Consider the following 25,457-nt stretch of genomic DNA (forward strand, 5'->3'; position numbering starts at 1 on the left):
TAAAAAAAAAAAAGCACACTGACAATGTTTCTGTTACTGTTTTAAAATCTCTTCTTTTGTTTATGTCTGTCTGGTAATTACTCTGTTATGACCATTTGTATGGTTTTCTTGTTTTTATCTTTTTAGTTAATCACTTTGGGTAAAGTGTTATTACAAATGATTAATGATTATTATTTTGTATTACATTACAGAATTATCAATCAACTGTCCAATACCCCAATACATGCTGTGTTATGTGAGAAAAATCTCAAACACACACAGTTCAGATATTTAGTATTAAGAAAGATGATTGCAGCTAATAAATAGATTATGAATACATATTTTTCAATAAAAAATAACTAGGACTAACTTATATATGAAGGGTCGCATGATGGTTTGTGTGCATTTCATGTGAGGACAGTTCAGCTGTCCTTGGGTGAATGTAGAGAAAACATCTGTAAAATTATAAAAACTGGGGTTGTTTGTTTGTTTGATGTGACAAATGAAAAAAAAGGTGACAGTTTAAACATCACTTTTGAATTTTTATTCAAAGGATTTACATGACATTAAAGCACATGGTAAATTGTCTGAACTTACAAAAGAGCAAAAGAGCTGCATGATCTCCTGTGACGGTAACAACACGGCTTCTCTCGGTTCAAACAGAGAAGACCTTCAAAAATAAGCTTCCAATACAACACTTTCCCCTACTACCCCCCCAGCCCCCCCACCCCACAAGAAAGAAAATGCATAAAAGCAAACACATTAACACACACGCACAAAAAAAAAACAATTCCACCACTAAATTATGTAATAATAAGACTAGCCTTTAAAATAAAGCCTCAAATTCCCCAGTTGCTTTGGATGCGCTCCAAAACATTTGCTACCTCACAACTAGAAACTACACTTTCTACTCAACAGGTAGTGATTTCTGTGTACATGAGGGTTGGTGCGGACGCCTCCTCCCTCCCTCCCTCTCTCTCTTCCTGTCCCTCTGGTAACCTTCACCCCGTGGCGGGGTCAGAGGTCATCAGGCGAGTGTGAGCCCGGTGTGAAGTTGCTGTGGTCAGGCTTGGAGTCAGTCCTCGTCATGAAAACTGGATCTGCTGTACAGTGGGAATCTGGAACACAGAGAGGGGGAGGGGGGTGTTTTATTTTCTAAATGATCCCAGATCAGTGCAGGGACACATCTGTGAGCTGCTGCTGCTGCTTTACCTGTTGATATGAGGTGGTGTACACCATGACGTTCTGCTGCTGTCCATCTGCTGTGATAATCCCGGCCGGCAGCGGATTTGCTGATGAAGGGAGGAAAATGTGTTCTAATCAGACTCAATTCATAAATCATAAAAAAAATCTAACTATGAATTCTAAAACATTTACCAGAAATTGTTACCAATTCTACTTACTGAAGCTATCGTCTGTCAGATCATCCCCCAGGCCTTCTCCCACCGATACCCCAGGCATCCCCTTCTCCCCCTTCATTGCCTGGGAAAAAAAAAAAGGTACAGGAGAAGCAGGAAGTTATTAGACACCTGAACGCATCGTCATTGTGGGACGAAACAAATCGCGTGGTGTCGAGGTGAAGAAAAAGAAAACACAGGAGCCGGTGAGGCGTTTCATAAAAGACATGGAACCAGGCTTGTTCTCAAAAAACGGTGCCTCACATAAAAGGAGTTTAGTCAGTCACTCAGTTACCATGGAAACCCTTCGGGCTGAACCAGAGTTGCAGTCAAAGTGACAGATTCGAATACAGAGTTTAATTTTCCCTGAAGGCTCCTCTTCACTGCTACACAAGTCAGTTTATATTTTGAATCAAATTTGTCTCCTTTACACACACACGCACAGAGGATGTACCGCCAATTCAAAACCTGAGCATGTGTAATTATTCACTCTAAGGATCTACACAGTGTCCCAGTGATTGTTATCGCACTGCAGATAAGATAAAGTCAACACACAACCTGGACTCGCGGCCGCAGCTTCACACACTTTCTCTTCCTTTAAACATCATTAAATACATTTAAAGGGGAAATAATATCCAGAAATGTTTGAATCAATTTACATATCAAAAGGCAGCGGCTGGCTGGCAGATGGTCTGAGGGTGTTTTAAATCAATTTTCACCACAGGACTGATAGGGAACTGTCATTTCCACAAGAAAATGATTTCATTTCCTGGATATAAAATGGTCGACCTGGCCAGAGTCCCACTGGGCGCGGGAGAGATGTGTGTGTCAAAGGGCTCCAAAATGAGAGCGTTTCACTCACATACGCCATCAGAGACCATTAGAAAGTGGAATCATCTGCTCATTTAGCAGCATTTAGGAGACCAGAGAGTGAGATTAGTGAGAGGAAATCTGGTTTATACGGTCACAGTGACGGATGTGAGACATCCACAGCTAAAAGGGCAATAAAACTTTGGTGAGTAAAACATATAACAGTGGGTTTGTTACCTTTATTTGTCGGTGCAAGCTATTTTTAGAACGGCGGAGCAGAGCCGTGAGCTGCTCAGAGCTACGCTACGGAGGCTAATGGGATTTCTTTGTTTCCCTCATCAAATACACAATCCAACAACTCCAAAACGCTCTGGTGGACAAGTTGTAACCTGCACATTCACCACACTATGAGATAATAACAGAACATTACGAGACAGAGTCGTTTTCAAGGTAAATACAGAGACTGCTTGCTGAAAAACTGTCCCTGAAGGCAACGCGCATCAGTGGTTTTGCATGAATTTACCTCGAAAACAACTCTGTCTCGTAACATTACGTTATTATCTCATAGCGTGGTGAATGTGCAGGTCACAACTTGTCCACCAGAGCGTTTTGGAGTTGTTGGATTGTGTATTTGATGAGTTTGATGAGGGAAACCAAGAAATTCCATCAGCCTCCGTAGCGTAACTATGAGCAGCTCACGGCTCTGCTCCACCGTTCTAAAAATAGCTTGCACCGACAATTAAAGGTAACGAACCTACTGCTATGACTATAGCGATTATGGCAATGGGCCAATTTGCCAAAATGTTGAACTATCCCTTTAAAACAAGCATAAACTTATCAGTAAATGTCTGCCATCAACATCCACCTGCCAGTGTGTAGCCTGTTAGCTCTGATTCCTGTGGAGAAGCTGACAGTACGGCTGAGTGTCACAGATCAGCTGGACCAGGGTCTAGTGGGCTTAACAAGGGAAAGCTAATTCATTGTTTCCACAACTGGAGGTTTTGCACACACACACGTTCCACACAGCCAACAAACGTAGAATATCCTGTTATAAAACTGTATTTGCTGATGAATAAAATGATGAGATGATCAGCAGCAGGTTATATTATCTGTTCTTGAACAGAGTTTTACAGGAATGGGTGATTCTCACTATCAATAATCAAAATCCATCTGATAACGCTTCTTCTAATCTAAACCCAGTCTGATGAGAGCGTGCTGTCTTCCAGGTTCACCGACAGATAAGGCGAGCAGTTAAGAGATCATAGTTTCAAGTGATATCAACTCGGCTCCACTCACTGGAAATGGCCCGCCTCATTCAATTACCATCACAAGTGCATATTTCAGGAGGCAGGGATTAGTTCAAATGAACCAATTTTTAATGATGATAATGTTGAGGAACCTCCTCCTTCTTTGAGCGCTAATCTTGCAAATATCTAGAAGCTTCTCACACCTCGTGGTTCTTTCACACAGATTTCAGTTCAGTTAAATTGGACTTTTGTCAGGACTCATTATTGGCCAGATGTTCTCCTGCTAAAACAGCCAAGATCTAACACCTGGAAACACATTTAGCTCTAAAACGCCTCGTTAATCTTCTGATTTCATCATTCCTTTGCCACACTCAATGCATCACAGACATCTTCGTCATGTTTTCCTATGGGCAGGGTCAGGGTTCCTACACATCTGAAATGTCTAAATTCCATACTTTTTCCAGACCCTAATTTCCAGACTTCTCTGTAAAAATGTTTTAAACAATTTGTAACATTTGAGTAAATAGATGTGTATCATGTAAATAAATCATTTGTTTTCATTATTCTGAATATGAATGCCATTATAACCAAATCATTTCCAGGAGATTGTAGCTAGGTGCTAGCCTGACAAGCCAGACTATATCATTAAAGTGTATAGTCTGGCAACGACCGGTAGACCTCGGCTCAATCCAGGGGGTGGGATTAAGGCTGTCTTTCAAACTGCCTCTGCACCAATAGGGTAGCGCTACGAATAATCACAGCAAAGAGCAGGATGACATTAGCCTGACAAGCCAATTAAAATGTATGTCGTCATCGCGTTAAGCCCGCCCAACGACTCTCTAAACAGATAGAGCGCTGTGATTGGTGAACACAAACGGTGTTCGAGACTCAAAAAGTTCCTATAGCTCGTTTCTAGACCTACCTACGGAGCAAATATATTTGCTGCCGCTAGGGTGCAGCTAGATTTCTAGGCTAGCTAGGTGCAATAGCGAATACAAAATAATTAAAGCAGAAGTAAGCGATCCGGTCGTTTTAGCTAACTTCTTGTCAGCCGATGGAGTTAGCAGTCCCCGCCCTCGTCCCTACGTCACCACATTCACGCGCATCCCTTGGCTGCACCCACAGAGAGGACCACCCCTTTAAGCCGTTCTCTGTCCTCATTGGATAAAGGTTGTAGGATACAAGGAAAGTTTTCTCCTTGGCTTACAGCAGAGCAGAATGACTGACAGACCCGTGTTTCGGACCAAACACTCTATGTAAGTGATTGCCGTCGGAAGATACAACTATTTAAGACTTAACACAAACATTCCGCTTACTTCTGCTTTAACTCAAATAACTAAAGATAAGACCAAACCCAGATAAGCATTAAGATAAATATATCTCCATACAATAGTTTTCATTTTCCATACTTTTCCAGACCTGGATATGTATAAAATTAAATTCCATACTTTTCTATACTTGCGTAGGAACCCTGCAGGGTATTATTTGGGCTTGCGATGAACTGGAGGCTCATCTATGAGAGTATTTGTGTCACTCTGAGCGTCTCACCTCTCTGAACTTCTGCAGGTAGAGCTTCAGCGGCTCCACGTACATGTCGAAGCCAAGCGTAGACATGGCGAACAGGATGTCCTCCCCGTTGATGGTCTTCCTCTTCTCCTGGTGGCAGCGCTCACTCGCCTCCGACGTGATAAAGCTGATGAACTCGCTCACGCACTCCTGCACGCACTCCTTGGCATCTTTCGCAATCTGTGGGAAAAACACACTCTTTTAAAGGCTCAAGTGTATCAGACTCATTCTTAGCATAATTCTTAAAAAAGTAAAATATTCTTAATTAAAGTGTTCCTCTTAAAGGGATAGTTCAACATTTTGGCAAATTGTATTAATATTAATATAAATTATATATAATAATATATAAATTATATATATTAATATATTAATAATCCCTATAGTTTTAGGAGTAGGTTCGTTACATTTAATTGCCGGTGCAAGCTACTTTTAGAACAGCGGAGCAGAGCCGTGAGCTGCTCAGAGCTACGCTACGGAAGCTAATGGGATTTCTTGGTTTCCCTCATTAAATTATCAAATACACAATCCAACAACTCCAAAATGATCTGGTGGACAAGTTGCGACCTGCACATTCATCACGCTATGGGATAATAACAGAACGTTATGAGACAGAGTTGTTTTCGAGGTAAATTCATGCAAAACCGCTGATGTGCGTTCCCGTTGAGAGCAGTTTTTCGGCAAGCAGTCTCTGTATTTGCCTCGAAAACAACTCTGTCTCTTAACGTTCCGTTACTATTGTGTATTTGATAATTTGATGAGGGAAACCAAGAAATCCCTTTAGCCTCCGTAGCGTAGCTCTCAGCAGCTCACGGCTCTGCTCCGCCGTTCTAAAAATAGCTTGCACCGATAATTAAAGGTAACAAACCTACTACTAAGACTATAGGGATTATGGAAATGGGCCAATTTGCCAAAATGTTGAACCATACCTTTAATAATAATTCTTATTTTCTATCCTTCACAAACCTTTCCAGTCTGAGGAACAGCATTCTTCATGATGCGAGCCACGTTGGCAATGGGAAGGTAGATGTCCTGCTCCCTGTAGTTCTCCTTAATTCCGCCCTCGTCATGGTCATTCAGACTCTCGTCTGCATCATCTACAGGAAAAAAACAAACACAGAGTCAGCAGCCCTTCAACTCCTGGCTGTTCTCAGACCAGCGACGCTCTGTCAGCTACTTACCATCTTGAGACTGGAGCACGTAGTGACTGGAGGCCATGTACTCTCCAGTGATGCCCAGCTGGGACGCGTCGGTGGTTGAGCTGTCTCCGTCCATCTGTGAGACAAACACACACGCACACTGACTTCAGTATACCTGCAGATCCTGAATGTACAAAACAATCATCAAGAATCACTTGGAAGGTTTGACTGGAGAGGTCTATAGCAAGATCTCTCTCACACACACTCAGATACACAATGCAAGCTGTTTAGAGCTAAACAAATGACACAAGGGCGTTTACTCCTTTTCCAGCCAAAGTGGATGTGAATGTTTGCATCTTTAATCAGAGGATGACACTGGTCTGTCAGGGAAAAGATAACTACTTTGCATGTGGTTAAAAATACTTTCCAGCAGGGACCAGATAAAACATGGCTCACATCATCATATAAACACTAAACTAGTCTGTTGGCTGGTTTCAATACAACCATAATACAAACGGAGGATGGAAAGCAATGACACTGACATTATCTATTGGTTAAACATGTAATTTAGACTACTGATAAGCTGGGGTGTAATGGGCCAGATGGGTGCACATCTAAGCAATGGCTATCATGCATTCCGTCTGGAAGATACAAAGGGTGTGTTTACTTTTATATGGAGGCTTAGGGGCAGTTGTTGCACTAAATAGGTCTGGAGACAATAACAATCTTCACACAGAGGCTGCTGACCTCTCAGTGCCATTATTATATCAAGTATGACCAAAGACACAGTCATGTGATGGACAACATGGGGCTTTCCATACTGAACACTATTAAGACTTGGGGATGATCTGTTGACTAGTTACAGGTCAGTGAGGGGTAACTTAAGTAGACCCATGTCCACTACATGGCTGCAGGTGTCCACATTAAACAACAGCTTTCATTTCCAAAATGCCAAGTGTGCATTTTCCCTTTGTTTAGGTACCAAGACAAAGACTCGCTGCTTCACCGGCCTGTTGTAACGCACATTAGTCTTCAATGTAAATGGTTTCCATTTTAAATACTAACCTAAACGTGCACGGACGTGTTTTGATAGGTGAACTCCCGCTTCGTGTTTGGACGGTTACGTGCCTGAATGCGGGCTCTGTCACTTCACTGACACTGCTAGCTGCTGGTGTTAGCGCCATAACGTACACATTATACAGCTGCAAGGGGGTGGGGGGGCGCACTTTCTGCTACAAGCGGGCTAAACGCACCGCTGTGTGTTTAGCTACCCTGTGCTAACCGGACTAGCTGATGTCAGGCGCGAGTACGTTCACGTTCAGCTAACTAGCAGCCGGTTCACTGGTGTCCGCCAGGCTGAGTTTAACCAGCCGGACCCGGGAAGAGTGGCTGTCCGGTGGGCCGTTACCTTCTGCAGTTAACCTTTTCACGTACATAGTGTCCCTTGAACAATTTCTCATTGTAAATCCACGGCAGCTGGCGCCTGCACAGACCGCGCCGGCCTGTTCTTTGTCGTACGGAGCGGAGCAAGACGTGGCCGAGGCCGAAATGATAAAGACTTCTTTTTTTTAAGTTTCGCCCGCCGGATACTTCCTGATGAGCAACCCTCATTCACTCAGACAACAAATAAAAAAATCAGACAGAGACGGACATTTCCATTCGAGCTAACGAGAAATCGGTTAGCAATCATTGGCCGGAGCCAGGCACAAACCTGCAATGAAGCCCTGGTTGGTTACCTCCCTGAGACGGCTGTTTGGTTGGACAGAAAATGGCTGCGAAAGGACCAGTCCCAGCGCGGAGCTGCGGCTGCACTGCCGCGTCTGACCGGCAGGGGGCCGCCCCGCGTTCAGGTCGGTTCAGGTACGCAGCACCAGCTCATACACCGCAGTAGCCTCGACCTCTAACGCAACACCACCAGTTCAAAGAGATGTAATGTGTTGGTTATTTGAAAGAAGAGTGTATTTTAGGTGTTATTTTAGTATTGCAGTCAAAGTTAAGGACCGTTTTAAAGCATTTGTTGACGAGATAATGACAACAAAGATACATATAACATGGTTTCGTTATTCAAAACTATAATAAAATAGAAAACTTTTACGACAACTTGTTAATATGTTTTTACCACCCGTAATAATGCCATAACAGTAACCGTGTTGCTACCATATAGCTATTATAAAATAGCTTCTTTCAGTTGAACGTGTTCGTGTGTAATAGCAGGGAGTTTTCAGAATTCCCACCTTTTGTAGCAGCATTTGAACTCATGTCTTCAACCCTTTGCCTGAAGCGCCACCAGCAGGTTGCTCTCATAGGTTGCTCTCTCTCTCTCTCTCTCTCTCTCTCTCTCTCTCTCTCTCTCTCTCCCTCTGTGTGTGTGTGTGTGTTCGTGAAAACCTGTTTTCCTTTCACAATATATAGATATCACATGCGCAGTTTAACACTTGTGTTCCAGGTGTGGGTTTTAGATGATTAGGTTTATTTGCTGGGTGCCTGGGGACTGTGTTAAAACCTTATTAACAGGCAGCTGCTGCGTGGACCTGATAATAAAAGCTTTCACCACCAGATGTCGCCTTGATACCATAAAAAAGAGCAAATTAATGGCAATTTAATGTTAGGCTACTAATTGAATATAATAAAGAAAGAGCCTTTGCATGCCCATTTGAGAAATAAAATCCCCTCTATGACTGTCAGACTGTTTATTACTCACATTAGAATTAAATGGCAGTTGATGAAGATTTTGCACATTTTCAGTAAATCAAAGACTATATTGACCTGAAGTGATGTCATTTATTTGACTGCATGGATTCTTCACACTGTGTGATTTTCATTGTTCTGTAGCCTACGTTCTCCACATGCTTTATTGTGAGATCACTGCACTATGTCTTTTTCTTTTGACATCAACCACAGGCCTACTACATGTGTGTGATTTCTCCTCAGTCTGATTACAGTTATCTTCATTCCCCTCCCTCATCACACTGTTCTGATTGTTCTCCAGCAAGAGACAGCCATTATAAAAGAGATGCCTGCCACACTGATGACAGGACACCTGCAGTCATAGACAATGGAAGTTTGTATTTTTTCAATAGGCTACCTATTCTTTAGATTTTTGCAGCACAAAACAAAAAGAGACAAGTATTTTTGTCTGAGTAGTGTCACAGCACAAACACTCATGTTGTGTCTCAGGAGTGGGGATCCTTGCAAGCTAAGTGAAAACTTTTCCTTTGCTCTTCATTGTTTTTGTTTTTTTTAATTGATGTATTAGCTGTGTAATGGCTGAATGCACAGATGTGACACCTGAGGCAGTTATTCACAACTTCCCTGCAAAGGTTTTCTTTAGGGCATTTTCATTTCATAAGTCATTTTCCTTAAAGGCCATATGACAGTTTATGGGATCTGAGTAAATGTCAGCAGTGTCTCTACTTTGAAGTTCAGTCATCTGTTCACAACATTAATTTATTTAATGCTTGAACTGTATCAGTGTGGCAAAATGTAAATCTAACTTATTTTCTTTCATATACCACAATATATATGGCAAATTAAGTCCTGGCAGTTGAATGCTCCTGCATCTGAACCATGCAAGACATCTATCAGACATGTATGAGGTCAATGAGTGGCTCAGCTTCAACTTAGAAAGTAGCTGTGGACAACATAGTAAACATGACTATAATAAAATGAGGATTTATGTATGACTGTAACACAGCTTCAAAAACATGTGCCGTCTAAATATAGTTCAATACGACAAGGTGAGAGATGACTTGTCATCCAAGCTGTCGGTAAATGTTGTTAAATGTCACATAGGATCCATTTCTTATTTAAAAAATTGTCTTGCGGCTTTGTGTTTAATACTTTAATCTTACTCTACAGAACATTATCTTCACTACTGGTGCCATTTCTACAACTCCATTGTTCCAAGCCAAGCAGATCCATAATAAGTCTTATCAAACAACCATGAAATCACCTGGAAGCCAGCAATTCTTGTAGGACTGATGAGATACCATTAAGTCCTGATGCCTAGAAACATTGTTCCAGTTTTAAAATGTCAAGCAAGACCATATGTGCATATCAATACCTTGCTGATATCTCTTACAATTAATACGTTATTAATTCTTGAATGAGGACTGCATAAAATTACTAAACATTAATATCTTACAAAATGTAAAGGGTGAAGAGGTGAAACTGGAAAGGTGGTCGTCCCATATAACCACCTGTTCACAATCACCTTAAAAGTTTAAGGACACCAGAGTGGTTCTTACTGATGTATTTGATGTCATGGAGTAAGACAATAAAAACTCCTTGCCATGCAGGATTCCAGCTTTGGAGAATAGGTAAGAGTAAGGGTATAAGCTGTGACATTAAGGGAGAGCTCGGAGTAAAAACTGCTGCTCCTTCGCTATGTAAGTAGTTCAGTCATCAGGTAAGGATTCCGAAGGGCACTGTGGAGAGGGACATATGGATTCATTTGCTTAATAAGCAGAAGAAAGGGGGTGGGTGGATAACTTCCAACCAACCAAATAACAGGAACACCTGACAGCACCATAGAGTTCATTTTAACCCCACACACCATTGACTGACATCACTTTTACAGCCTCAACTTAAAAAACTGAATATACACTGCACAAAGTGGTACCTGCTCATCTACATTAGCCTTTCATTACATTGCAGTAATTTATTCTTATTCTTATTATTTATATTTTAACATCTAAGGCATTGTATAATATTGCTCAGAACTGTATATGAATAGCTATCACTGTCTAATCATAACAATATTAAATCTAATACAGCAACTTGTAGAATTATGGCCCACAGCTTTGCACAGTATTTTGAACCTTCATTAGGATGATCCTTCTAACTCATTAACACACAGGGAGAGTGGCTCCAACATGATGGTTGTAGCAGTAGTGAGGAACAGGGACTCTTGGTAATACCTTTGCTACTGAAATTAAGATGTAGGCTTGACAACTCAACTTTGTGATCACAAATCACAGCAGCCCAAGTGGACAGAGCTTTAACAAATCTGACAGCCTATAGGGACATTGGTGCTTTTTTGTTCAATTTAAATAATCTTTTAGTATAGCTTTTATTTGTTTTACCTTACCTTATCCTAGTAACTGTTCTTACTGCCCTATTTTATCTGATTTATGTTGTTTTATTTATATTGCTAGCACTTGTACGTTGTGCAGCACTTTGGGCAACTAAGGTTGTTTTTAAATGTGCTAAATAAATTTTGAGTTGAGTTGAGTTAAAAAATGCAAACTGCTAGTAGACTGTTGTAGATTTATTATAAAGGATTGTGTGGTAGGTCTCCATATCATTGCCCACAGTGTTGGATATATCATTTGGGGTTTTGTTGCAGCTATGAAATGTGTCCTGGTCGCCTCTGTGGGCATCTACCACCAGTCAGCCCAGCATCCTATTTCTCTCACAGTGTCATAATATAAAGTCATGATTCACTGCCACTGAGGCCCAACATGGCTGTCTGCTGCTTTTTTTTTTTTTTTTACACAAACTGATCTCCCCCTCCCCCCCCTCAGTAACATTATTAATTCACTGCTGCCTTTTTTGATGCCTGTCTGAGAGCTCAGTTTTGAGAAATGACCACATTCCGCTCTTGATAAAATTTGTCTGTCTGGGGTCAGCGCCCGAGCAGCGGATTCAAATGAGCTCCTGCTGCCTGTCTGACAGCATTTAATAAACTCTCCCACCGACAGCCCATCCCTGTGCTGCTGACTGACCTCACAGTGCATGGGCAGCTTAATGCTTGAGATGTTCAAACCTTAATTAATAAGGCATTTGGTGAAGTGTTAAATAGAGGTCACTCTATTGTAGTGGCTGACCACAGACACCCACAGACAGGACTGAATAATTAGGAGAATTGATTGAGGGAATGAGGAAGCTATAATTATGCATTTTCTATTTATTGGTGGCGTATTTTACAGGTCAGAGGTCAGCAATAACTTGGATTTCAAACTTTTAAACAATCCTTTAATGTATATAAGGATATGGAAAACGAACTGGCTAGTGTGATTACAATGGGTTCACACTATAGCCATAATCTCCATTGACATATAGCGCTTAGTAATTATTGCCTCTTTATTTCTACATTATCATTAAGCCACTCTGAGTTTACTGGTCAGACCACATCCATCTCTGATCTTTACCTTCGTTTCGATCGCAACACACCTAGTGGCTTTTAGACCAGAAGCCACAGAAATGGCACCATTGCAAAATCAATGAGAAATACAATCTGTTGACTTTTTCCAATTTTATAAAATTCTCTTTTCTGAAAGTTGGTTTTAAGTGGGTAAATGGACTGGCCCCACAAGCGATGGCTCAGATCTTTAATAAGACAGACAACTGTAAGACAATGATAAGGAGCATAACCAAGCAAAACTGTAAAATTCTAAGATCCAGGACAACATTTGGCCAAGCATGCCTGTCAGTGCAAGGTAGATAAACATCTATGGAATTCTTTACCATCAGAAATTAAATCCCAAACAGAACTAAAGAGGTTTGTTAAAGTTAAACATTCGCTCAAGCAGCAGCAGAAATGTGAACATTAACTTCTCTCAAGTCATTGTTAATACAGCACTTTACTAATGTTTAATGCTAAATTTAACTTGTGTTTATATCTGAAATGTGCAGCTGTGTTTATTTATTCATGGTACTTATTCACTGTATTATCCACTGTATTTGTATCATTGCATTTATTGTATTCAGTATATTTGATCCTCTTCTAAAGCCTGACCAGGGACAAAGACTGCAAATTAGCTGAAGCTAGACGTCTTATGTATCACATTTTCCCCTTTTTTTTGTGGCAATGTTGTATGTATTGTCCCTGTTAAATAAACATTAAAATAAAAAAATAGTTTTGTGACAGTATCTTGCACAATTGTGAAGATGTTCCACTGACAAAACCTAATCACAGACATAAACACCTACAGTACATTCAAAGCCACATTTGTGGTCATTCCCACTGCTTGACCACATTTCACCATGATCTCACACACACACACACACACACACACACACACACACACACACAAAACCAGACTCACTATAGCTTCAAAGAAGACCACCCGTATTGTTATGGCTGGTAAGCTTTGTACCTAAATCACCATTGCAAACACTGCTGTAAAGCTTTGCTTATATTAGGTGGCATTCCTCTATTGTCTCCATCCATCACATCCTTATTGCTTCATGTCAGCGTATACAGCTGCAGTATCTGTTGTCATCTTCTCTTTAATACACTGAGTCACCTTGCAGGGTTTTTCAGTTTCTGCCTTTGCATCGTGCTGCGTGACTTTATCACACAGTCTAATTATCTAATTATCAGACACACTCATATGGCATAGCTTGTAGGCGGTGTATATGCTTTTTTTCAGATTCTAAAGCTGTATAATTTGAAGACTTTAGCACTGTGTGATTAAAGCATCTTGCAAATTAAGGCTATGCTGATCCAAAAAATAATGGATCAAATCACAGTTAAATGAGTCATTTGAGGTGTTTAACCAGCGGGAACTTATTATCCACTACAGCCTCAATCAAATCTGCACAACTTTTTTATTAGCCTTTGCAACTTTAGTTTTGCAGACCATATTCCTCTCACCACCATTTTCAGATGCAGCAAAAAGTCAGAAAATGCTCTGATGGCCACTGTCCTCCACCTATTCAGGAGCAAAAGATTTTGCCCACCTGTCGAAGGTCATGTAGCTGAATGCTCCACCAGCCGGCCTGTGTCTGGCTGCTGTTTGCTGCTGCACCAGTCATGTACAGTGGGTTTATTAGAGTTTTTTTTTTTTTTTTCATTTTTTTCAGTGAAAACAGCTGCTGCTGCTGGAAATGGTGTTAATGAGACTCAGGCATTGTGGGCCGCAAAACAAAAAAGGTTAGTAGAGGTTAAAGACACTGTAAAACTGCAGGAAACTGCAGTGGGTGGTCATTATTTGTCCATTCATCACCGTGACTGAAGAACGAATATGAGGAAAATACTGCAGTCACCACCTCACACCTACAAAAAGTCACAACAAAGGCTCAGATTTCTAAAATAACGACTATCATAAATATGCATTAGTTTATACAAGTCTCTTCTGTTTGAATTCTTGTTTGTATGTAACATAAGACGGAGTGAAGCAGCCATTTTTCACATCCTCAGCCACTGTCCTCCTGTCTGCTGACACACTGCTGATGGAGCAATGCTCTCTGTAGGTGCTGACCTTATTGACCTGAGCCATAGACCTTGATGCTGAGGGGAAACTGCTGAGCTCACCCCCTGCTGTTAATCACGGTTGCCTGTAGCAACAGTACAGTAACTATAGCCTACAGTGAGTGAGAGTCTGTGCTGCTTTGTACCTTCTGTTTACATATTCTTCATGACACGTTTGCTCCCAGCGCAGCTTCCAAACGCACAGTCCCACTCGTACATTATTGTGGCTCCCAACTCGAAGGAAGATAAGCTTTTGCCGTTTTTGCCTTTGAAAGCGTCTGTAAGCTTTAATATAGCAGAGTATTTAAAGGCTCAGGGAAAGTGATAAGACTCTGGGATTTGATGCATTTACATGGAGCAAAAAGCTCTGGGTTATACTGTGTTTGTAATTCTGTGGCACGGGCCTCAGCCTTATTAAAACATGCAACAAGCCAGACAGGGATTAGGGAATTAGCTAAATTAATAGTGATTATTGGAGAGTGCTCTCGCTTTAATTGATGCATATGTTGTTTTTATTGAGACATTAGAGTTCCTGACACACTCTCTTGTTTACTTCCCCTCTTTTACATTCTCTCTGATACAGCAGGGGCCGTCTTAACTGTTGAATATTCATTTGGCTCATTAAGTGAATTGTCTGATGTATATCAATGCAGGGAGAGGAGTGGAGGTCTTATTTTTTCTTAAAAAGAAAAAAAAAAGCATGCCACTGACCTCACCTCTACATGCATATAGATGTGTGTTGTCCACCTGTGAGTGCAAAACAACAAGGGCATGATTTTCATTCTCCTGGTGTGTTGCTGCTTGTCACGAGTCCAGAGGTTGCCATCCACTCCATGTTAATGCATGTAACTGCCTGTGCTTTGCATACATTACACTGCAACAAATAGATGCACATTTTCTAAAGGTTATCCTCCAGACCACCTTGGGGGATTCTCCCTCGGTCGGACCTGCTCGTGTAAGTAAGACAGATATCCTAATTAGAAAAAGTGCACAGGAATCGCTCTCCTTTGGCCCGTGCTTGGAAATGCCATTAGAGCCCAATCAGATCAAAGCAAAGCCGTTCCTATGACTATGACAGGTCTCACAGCAGTTTTAATATGCTGCGTACAGGTCTATTTATCACTGTCTGCTTGTTTTGGGCAATACTCAGGGGATCGCTCTGCCCTCTGAGTGCCTGCTCTAATACCACTAGGTGGCACTGGAGTTGCATATAGAACAGGTAAATGAAGCTGTTACTCACCACCTCTGTCACCCTGAGAAAAAAGAAAGAAGAAAGAAGCAAAACTGAGGAAAAACTTTCTTTACATTAATATTCATACTGATATAATATCCATACTGGCCTATGGTATTAAAGGTGAAAGTCCTGTTTTAAAAATGTTCAAAAGAAGAAGTTGAAGTGGTCTCAGCATCATTCTTCACATTAAGTTTAAAACTATATTGAAATGCCCACTACTCAAGTGCTGCTGTGCATTTTCAAGTAGGTTCTGTTGTGGAAAATAACTATAGTGCACTTGAATTTACATGTAATGCTCCTTTGCTCCACTGCATTTCAGATGGAAATAATACACTTATAAAATATTTTTCTCAAACCACCCAACACTGTATAAAGTCGTTAAAGTCAATAAATTCCATTTTATGAATTCATTTATACATTTTCTAATCTGCCGTGCCAACACGGAGCTCTGAAAGAGTTCACTCTAATCACGAGTTCATTTACTTTTGCATTTGTTGAATAACAATAATCAGTAAACCTTTGCATGCAGGACTTATCCTGTGCTGAGTGTTGTTGCCTCTTTAACTCACTCTAAGTGCCATACTGACTAAACTGTGTACTACTCCACTAAGTGCTTTTGCCCTATTCCAGAGCTGCAGTTACTTTGCATATCAATAATTTGCTCACAAAACAGGAACATTTTATTCATTCACTGCATTATTATAGATTGTACTGTTCATCATCTCCAGCTGCTATACATTAAAATGCTGCGCACACATAAATGCTAAGTATATACCTATAATACTATCCATTAGAGCCTATAGTAAAAAGGGGGCTGCTTTTTCTGCTGTTTTAATACTTTTAGTCGTTTTTTTTTTTTCCTGATTTGACTTCTGTAGTTTTATTCTGTAAGACCTAGAATCCAGATTTACTAGGCAACCTTAGTTCAGGGCCGTTGTATAGGGGAGAAAGGTGATGATAATTCTAGGGGCCCAGCGCCCAGTAGGGCCCACAAAAAACCCCAGTAGTCTAATCTTTGTATGACTGATTTATTCTGCATAAGACACTGACTAATACTCATAGTAATGCTGCATTAGCATTAAAACAAAGTAGGCTAAATAATATATACGTAGTCTAAGAAAAAAAGTGGAAAAGTCAGGGGCCCACTTTAGTATTCTTTCAGGGGCCCCAGAATTCCTAGCAACGGCCCTGCCTTAGTTTATACTTTTAAAACTGAAGCTATTTGAGGCCAAATCTAGAAAGAACTTAAATTTGTAAAAGTTTTCTTATTTTCATTATTATTGTCACTATTATTTTAAGTTCCATTATGAATAAATTAAGTTGTAGTAGGTTTTTGGAAATAATAAAAGTTGTATCCTAGATATACTGCAAAAAAATAAAAATGGCACATACAGGTTTTGCAGGGGTGTGCATAATTCAGTAAAAAATGAATATGCTCGGAGTGTTTGCACATTTTAAAATAAATAGTTTTAATGTGATGCTCTGGTAAAGAAAAGCACATCTGGACGCGCTCATTTCCTCCGAGCGGGCGGGGGTGCCCGTCACACCGCGTCCTCCCCCTCTCCCTCCTCCGCTCCCACACACACACACACACACACAAGTCCTAACATACACACACACACACCCTCCCTGCAGCAGAGCAGTGGTACGCTCCGGCGTTGGATGCTTTAGCTCATTGACCGGCGGACAATCCTCATCAGTACCAGCAGAGCCCCGGAGCCTCCGACTTAAAAAACAAAACAAAACAAAAACCACCGGCCCTTCGTCCCCCCCCTCACAAAGCAGAGCGGCTCCCTCCAGTCCAGCTTCTCCCCCCGCTATGAAACAGACTCTGAGTGAACTGCTGAGGATGAGTAGGATATGCCGGATGGTATTTGCCACTTGTTTGGGATCCTTTATTCTGGTCATCTTTTATTTCCAAAGTATGTTCCAACCAGGTAGGATCGCTCTCTTCTCTTCTCTCTCGGTGTGTGTGTGTGTATATGTATGTGTGTGTGTATGTGTGTGTGTGTGTTGCTGTGTGTCTACAGATGTATGGGGTCTTGTCTGGCTGCCTCCTGACATGTTGACAGATCGATTTGTTGAGGGTGTACAGTAACGCAGCAGATGAATAATTGATAGAGGCCACTTGTGTCGCGTGAGGGCGTAAATCATCCAGCAGGTGTGCGCGGTCAGAGATCAGGCTCTGCTCTGTGGCATAATAACAAGAGGGTGGATTGATTGTCTTGTCACGCGTGTTCTCCGGCTTTTTTTTTTTTTGCTGAGCGGTTCTTTCTTTGTGGAGGTGTGCGTTTTGGGTGTGATTGGACGGAGCGAGCGAGCGAACGGCGCCCGGTTCTCTCTTTCCTCTCAGCTGACAAGTGGCACCGAGGTGGTGATTGAGATTTTTTTTTTGTCTCCAGAAACGTGGCACAGCGAAATTGGGGGAATTTCATGGTGCACGGGGCCAGCAGTGTATATGGGCTTTTGGCAAAGTGCGCGCACGGCAGCCTGAGGCGATCCAAAATAGTCCACCTGGAGGCTCTTGACATCCGGATCAAGAGAGAAGCGATAATGGGGGGAATCATTTTTTTTTGGATCTGGTCTAAAAATAGGAACCAGCTTCAGGGAAAATTAAAAAAAAAAAAAAAAAAAAGGGTTCTTCTTCTCTGATCTGCCCACGTCCGGAGATCCGCGTGTAATTCATCACACAGTAACGAAAAAAACGGCACAGTATAGGCTGTATGAACTGAAAGGAGGAAAGAAATGCGCATCAAAGTCTGTTAAATGATATTTGATGTGTTGCGTTGCTGCGTTTTGGACGCGCAAAGCAGAAGCGCAGCGACTGTACAGCGATCAGAGCTGCTGACCTACTGTACAACAGGTTCACTGTAGGAGAGAGAGAGAGAGAAGGGGGGGGGGGTGGGGGGGGGTGCTCTGTGTATTTTTGCTTTTCATGAAGAGAGACTGGATCATCTCCAACAGAATGGACAACCATGTCCTGCTGCTGTGTTGGTCCAGGGCTCAGTCGCCTCCTCTTTAATACTGCTGTGATACCTCAGGTTGCAGCCTCCATCTATAATTGATGCCCCCCCCCTCAGTAGGAGAAGAGTCCATTGGGGGGAAGTGAGGAGTGCGGGAAAACAAACAGGGCTGTGTGTCAATCTACAGGTGAGGATGTGAAGGCGGGGGGGTTACAGAGAGCTCAGCTGCTGGGATGAAAGACGGAGGAGGGGGGGATGAATCATGAGAGGACGGGAGCTGCATGCAGGAATCTGAGCTATAGCTTCCACCACTCAACAGACGTGCTGCTGCCACATCTCTGATTCAGGAGAAACGTCTCTATAGATGCACCAGCTCAGTGTGTGTGTGTGTGTGTGTGTGTGTGTGTGTGTGTGTGTGTGTCACCTGTGCAGCTGCTGGCAGAAATTGATATTTCTAATCCCTAAAAAGAAAATCACAATGATGCACTATACTGCAGGGGACTTCTGAATCCGTGTTTGGAGAGGGTTTGATCAGGCAGATCCAATAGCTTTTGCATGTCAGCGACCGGCAAACAGGTCGATACCGGCCGCCATCCCATTCAGCCCCGTGTTTGATGACACTGACTTGACTTACACAGCCCACTGCTGCATGTGACAGAGTGATTGTTCTTCCTTCGAGTATCGGAGTGCTCGTCCTTCTATCTGACACAAATTGGGCTTGTTTGTTTGAAGCACAAATAGATATAGTGTGGTCTATGAGTCTGAGACATGCACTTTTTGAGGGATACATGAAGTTTTTCACATATACTGAGATGGGTATCATCCTCACAGTGATACCACAAGGTCCTGTTACAGTGTGTTACAAAACTGTGTTATGAAACTCTTATAAAACCAGATATCTGAATTGATTTGTGGATAATTAGTGACAACAATCACAAATGTGGAGGAAATGAGTGTTCTTTCAGGTTGAGGTCTCGTTCTGTAATGGGTCAAAACAAGTATTATAGGGTTAGACAATTTTCACGAAATGTGTAAAATGTAAAACAACTTTGAACATAAACCCTGGTAGAACAGGGACAAAGCCATTTTCCCATCTACAGTCTTTCTGACAAGCTACGCTGCTGTATCTGCTCTATATTTACTTTATATTTGCATCTCAAAATATGAAGCCGTTCTTTCAAAGTTGCAGATTTACCTGCTGAGATTTTGAGATCTGTCTCTGAGATTTCTGCCTCCAAACATAATCATTATATGAAAGGAAATAAAGGTCTCCAGAGCATTACAAAATAATATAACAATTGATATTCTCCTGTTGTCTTTTGGAACTACACTTAGGAAAAAGTAGTCCCACTGAAGCCAGCTGACACAGTAACAGGTGCACTGGTGATAGTTCATTGACCTCTGTTGTATCAGGTGGCAGCAGAACTTTGGCCACATTCAATACAAAGTCAATGAGAGAATACAGCAATGAGCCAAAACATTATGAAGTGAATAATGCTAGTTATTTGAATAACAGTGCACATCACAGGGGGAGATACTACACAGTAAATTAACAGTCAGTTCAGATCCGAGCCACTTGGACAAGGACCAGATCATTATGACAACTGGGTCGGACTGTCTCTGAAACAGCAGCTGATGGATGGTGACCTACTGGCAGTGGTGTTAGGGTGGTGGTGAATCTGACACATGGCAACTCCGTCTTTAAAATTCATCAGGATTTTAAAGGTACATTGTGTAGGAATTACTCCCATCTAGCGTTGTGGTTGTATATCTCAAGCAACTCAGTCGTATTTTTCATGCTGCATTCACGTGAAATTGGGCAGACGGCAGACGGACGACAGCCGCTGCACGTAACGGCATAAACAAGCCTCTATGTAAACAAGTGGTCCGTCAGCACGAGGCAAAACAATACACGTGACGTGACAATATGTTGTCATGGCGATGTGGTATTGTTTACCTGACCCACGTTTCTCTGGACTTCTGTGACTAAAAAGACATCTGGTTTGTTACCGACGGCCGTCTGCCCGACTGCAGGTGAATGCAGCATCAGTGTAACGCTCCATTCCTCCTCACTGCGTTACCACGGTGACTTTTCACAGACGCCACCTCGACCTGAGCCGACAGCTCCGGTGTCTCCGCTGAGTTTCCGTGGTTTCCTACCGTCACGCTGCCACTGAACGTAAAAACATGGCGACACCACATGGCAGCCAGCACCGAGCTTACCCGCTCCATGTAGATATGAATGATATGAACGGCTCATTCAGAGCTGAAAGCAACACTTAATTAACACTGATTAATGAGAAACATACTTTTGAACCAAATAATCGATTTTCCTGAATATAACAGGAGAACTTACACAATGTCCCTTTAAGTCCAGCAGGACTTAGAGGATCTGCTGCTAACGTCTTGGTGCCAGATACCACAGGGTCCCTACACAGGTCTTGTAAAGTCCAGGTCCCAGCAGGCAGCGGCAGAGCTGTTTTAGCAACACATGATACTGTTTTGGCTCATTAGTGTGTGTTTTTTTCTCCTCCCTCTCTTTGGTTTTATTAAGGCGAGCTGGCCCTTTAAGATCTCAAGGACCTTCCACCTGGACCTGAGTTTAGGTTACATAACTGTATCCTGTCACAGAGTGAGACCTCTCTCCTACTGTACATCATTAAATCAGCTTCCAGGGAGAGAATTGATTGTAAAAATTGAACCGAGACTCAATTAAACCCCTGTCAACGACCCCTGGATTCTGCTCTCACAGTCGTGCCAGTCTCCCCAGACCTTGCATCAGCTTCTATCCAACATACACAAACACAAACACACACAGACACTCAGACAGGTCACAAAGTGGATGCTTTATTGTGCAGAGGTGATGACAGGGTGCTGCGTTCAGGACGCCCTGATTGAAGAGGACATGTCTAAAGATGAGTGTTTGTGCAGGAGCTTGGATATAACTTTTAATGACGAGGTGTGTATTTACGTATGATTGCACAGGTGAGACAATGAGTTGTGTGTGTGTATTTGTGTGTTAAATGTTGTTGACTTCCTTTGTAACCCCTCTTCTTATCTCTGTCTCGGTCTGTTTACGTTCTTTCGTAAATGACTTCATCACCGTTTCACAATCCCCTATCTTTTCCACACTCTGTATTCTTCCATGTCTTTCTCTCTTTCTCGCACACACACACACACACACACACACACACACACACACACACACACACACACACACACACACACACACACACACACACACACACACACATGTGTAGCAGAACCATTGTTGTCCATCAGATAAAAAGCTCCAGGCAGTGTCTCCCGGGTTCAGGCATGTTTAGCGGGCCTGGGAATACTGTCTGGCCTCCCAATGTAAACTCTCACCTCTCTTCCAGGACTGGTGGGGTCATGACCTCTTGTAAAAGGGACAGAGGAGGAGGGGGGGCAGTGGTATCACACACTGGCCTCAAATAACACACACTCCTCAAAACTTTAAGGCTTGTAATATATTGTGTTTATACTCCACCGTGTCAGATTTATGACCAAAAACAGAGCTGCACGACTGTGACTGTGTTTTTATGCCTCATGGTCTCTTCGTGTTGTGTGGAAGCCAGACAGTGAACAGACCTGGAGTCAGGGTGAGGTCGGTGGTTTTAGCCTGTAGTGCTTCATTTGATTTAGAATGGAGTGATGTGTCAGACTGACAGACTACACGGCAGCAATGAAGACACCCTGTAATCCCTCAGCGTCCAGTTTGGCTCTTTGTGCCTGAGTATTAAAGGTATAGGTCAACTTTTTTAGCATGGTGACACCCAGGTTCTATGAATTAAGTTTTAAATCCCCAAGAATAAAGTTGTTGCTTATTTATTCTTCTCCAAGACTGCTCTCATTTTCATTTAAATGTTTTCTGTTATAATATTAACAAACATGGTCCATGTGCCAAGTGATTTCCAATACTGGTTTAGTTATTCCAATACTGGACACTCTTCTCTGCGGAAAGTTCCAAAGGTTTGTCATACAAGTTGTTAGGTTTATTGAACTGTCATAGTCCCTCTGTTAACGTCTCCTGATGATGTAAGAGGAAATGGGGGGGCAACCGCCATTCCGACATCCCACCAGTCCGACATAGGCCTGTAATTGTCTAAATGGCAACACTTAATTTTCTATCCCATCATTCTGACAATTCTTGCCTCCTATGGCCGGAATGACGGCATTTTTTCTTTTTTAAAACGTCCTGTCTTTCCGACAATTCCTTTAATAGCGTATTTTTTCCCAAAAAGATTTTGCACTGGTTGGGCTTAGGCAATGATGGAAGGAGTTGGTTAAGTTTAGTGAAAAGACGGTAGAAGCTAGAAAGGCCAGATAGATAGAGAGAGTCCAGAAGTGGAGAGTCACCTGTTGAGTAACGCACATTTCCTTACATTGAAAGCCTTGTCGGAATGGTGGGACTATGGCAAATCGGAATAACGGTATGTCGGAATGGTGGTCTGTTGGAGTGGGTAGGGTAACTGAAACCCCTCTGTAGGCTAGCTGCATGTTAACTCGACATGCTTTTTGTATTTCGCCACAAAGGCTTTTGGAGGTTGACATTTTTGACAGAGCTCAACTAGAAACAGAAAAACAACATGTGAAAAATTTTGCACATGGGAATCATGTTATTTTCACATGTGCAATTAACATGATTCCCATGTGCAAAATGTTTCACATGTGAATCACATGAGAAGTTCATGTGGTTTTTCTGTAAGGGCAATTATTAATAAAGAAATACTTGCAGATTTACAATTAGTAATGTAATGTTAATGAACTGAAACCCTTTAGGTTCCACAACAGGCTGGTGATTGTGAGCCAAACCTCTTCCACCACATATTAGTTACCAAAGTCCTAGAAAAGGTCTGTTAAGAGTTTTGTTCCTAATTGAAATGAAATATCAAGCATTTGGGGGGAATAAAAGAAAAGCTAATCTTACAAAACAACTGCTGGCATCATCGAAAGCTCACATTAGAGTATGAGTGGAGTTATTTAAGACGCTTCCTGGTGGCAGTGCTGTCTGCTTGCCTGAAATATTGAGTCATGAATTTCAGACTGTAAAAGCTTTCTCCAAAATGAATGTTCAGGATTTTGGGAAGCAAACAACAGACTAGAGTCCTGGTTCAGAATACATCACCACAGACACACACCGCCACACAAATACAAAGAGTCTGGGGGTTGAGGCGTAGGTCATTCGGGGCCAAAAGGAGCCTGTCACATCTGTTGTTATATTTCAGACTGTAGGGCCGGCCGTGTTTAGTTAAGCTGCCGTTCACTGACAGAACCTGAGCGAGGACCCGTGGCCTTTCCATCTCCATCTTGTCTCTCTGTTTCCACTTTTTGAGTGTGGGGGGTAGACTCTGTGCCTGTGACAGATCCAGTCTGCCTCATCGGGCCCGGTCTCTGCTGCTCCTTTAAAGGCAGAGGAGTCGCAGAGATCAACGCAGCTAATAAGGCAGTTTGCTCTGTGGGCTGCTTGTTTGGTTTCTTTGTGAAGTGCCGCTGGGATATTTTGGAGTCTGCTTGTGTGTGTGTGTGTGTGTGTGTTGAGGCTGTAGCTGAGTTCATACGCTGGCTGCACTGTGTCTTTTTTCGGCCTGGTGAGCGGTAACCGTGCGTGTAAACCCTGCCCACACTCACATTTCACATCTCCTTCAAAGCCTTTTCACCTCCAGAGTGGTCAGTTGCAAACGGAGACTGACCTCATGTGACCTCATTTGAAATCCCAGCCTTTTCTTTTTTTTTTCCCCATAACAAGATAACAACACTATTTCCATAACAACACATATGCACAGCAGGTTAGGAACAGTCTTGAGAAAGAATAAAATATGCCCGCCTGGAATTTGTGAAGGAAACTCAAAATTCCTCACCTTCATTGGTCTGCGGCGGCAGTGTTGGTACTGTCAGCTGTGAGTGAAGTGAAGTACAGGCAGAGAGTGCTGAGTTGCAGGGGTCAGTGACCTCAAACATGGGAGCCTGTAATCGGAGAAATGGGAATCAGTCCTGGCACCTCTCTGTAAAAGTCTCCGATCTTTCCATGGAGGACTTTACTCAAACAAAATGAGTTTATTACTGTAAAGAAGAAGGGAACGGCTTATTTAACGTGATTAATACTCATTACAGCTCCAGATATTCAGCTTAAAGTAGCAAATCCTCACACAGGAGAAGCAGGAATCTTTGGTATCTCTGTGATTCATTCCTTTAAAGATGAATCACCTAGAAAATGTAGTAGACCTTAATGGTGCAAATAATTGATTAACTGGATCATTTTAACACCACTGATGACTGTAGGTTTAGAAAAGATGAAACCTGATGGAAAGAAAATCGTATTAATAATATTACACATAGACATCGTTTCTCTTTATGCCCTCTTCAGTTTGCATGAATAAGTTATTTTCTTGATCTAATTATAACAGTTGAGAAAAGAGACATTAGTGCTCTAAACATCATAATCATGCTGCATGAAGGCCATCTCTACATTCTCTGTATCAAGCCACGATTTTAAGATGATGTAACAGCGTGAAAATCAAGATTTAGAATCACATGAGATTAATTTGACACTAGGCACCATGGGCGGTTTTTCAGAAAGTCATCCAAACATCAGTGACTAATAGTAAAGGCCTGCATGGTGCAGATAGATGGTCTTTATTGTCCCTGGATGAGAGATTAACAGCCAAAATCTGCACATTTTGTAAACATAGCCAAGCTTAAAGCATAGACACACAAGTATTCATTACTTTCCACATTTATTGTATATATCTTTAGGTCTGCTATATGACAGAGGCTGATAAACTCCTTTCAGATGTGACCTTCTATATTAGGTCCTCTATATGAAATGTAGATTGATGTTGCCTCTAAAAGCTTGCATTCATTTAAACTCCTGTCTCTTTCTGTCTTTATGTTTGAGTTTACTTCT

The 25,457-nt window shown here is 42.0% G+C and overlaps 2 protein-coding genes across 5 annotated transcripts in view; one reads left to right on the plus strand and one right to left on the minus strand.

Moving 5' to 3' along the window:
• Positions 1-508: 508 nt before the first annotated feature.
• Positions 509-7,986, minus strand: nfyba (nuclear transcription factor Y, beta a). Of its 3 annotated transcripts, none has more exons than XM_085769068.1 (7): positions 7,847-7,986; positions 6,178-6,271; positions 5,963-6,093; positions 4,982-5,179; positions 1,383-1,461; positions 1,192-1,271; positions 509-1,097 (listed from the first exon to the last, which is right to left on the minus strand). In XM_085769068.1, exons 2-7 carry the CDS (start codon positions 6,269-6,271, stop codon positions 1,065-1,067), a joined length of 615 nt encoding a protein of 204 aa, XP_085625194.1. In that variant the 5' UTR covers positions 7,847-7,986; the 3' UTR covers positions 509-1,064. The 3 variants fall into 3 exon arrangements, with proteins under 3 accessions (XP_085625194.1, XP_085625193.1, XP_085625195.1); XM_085769067.1 differs by having other exon boundaries at positions 7,570-7,877; XM_085769069.1 differs by having other exon boundaries at positions 7,544-7,877.
• A 9,260-nt stretch (positions 7,987-17,246) lies between these two features.
• chst11 (carbohydrate (chondroitin 4) sulfotransferase 11) overlaps positions 17,247-25,457 on the plus strand; it is a 118,508-nt gene continuing 110,297 nt past the window's right edge. The window contains exon 1 of one of the 2 annotated variants that reach the window (XM_085769430.1): positions 17,247-17,503. In XM_085769430.1, the coding sequence (XP_085625556.1) occupies positions 17,386-17,503 (118 nt within the window). In that variant the 5' untranslated portion in view covers positions 17,247-17,385. The remainder of the gene's footprint in view (positions 17,504-25,457) is intronic. The other variant, XM_085769431.1, reaches the window with a different exon arrangement.

This window comes from Trachurus japonicus, chromosome 23 (genome assembly GCF_045865225.1).
Source record: "Trachurus japonicus isolate A0001 chromosome 23, Traja_1.0".
NCBI lineage: Eukaryota > Metazoa > Chordata > Actinopteri > Carangiformes > Carangidae > Trachurus > Trachurus japonicus.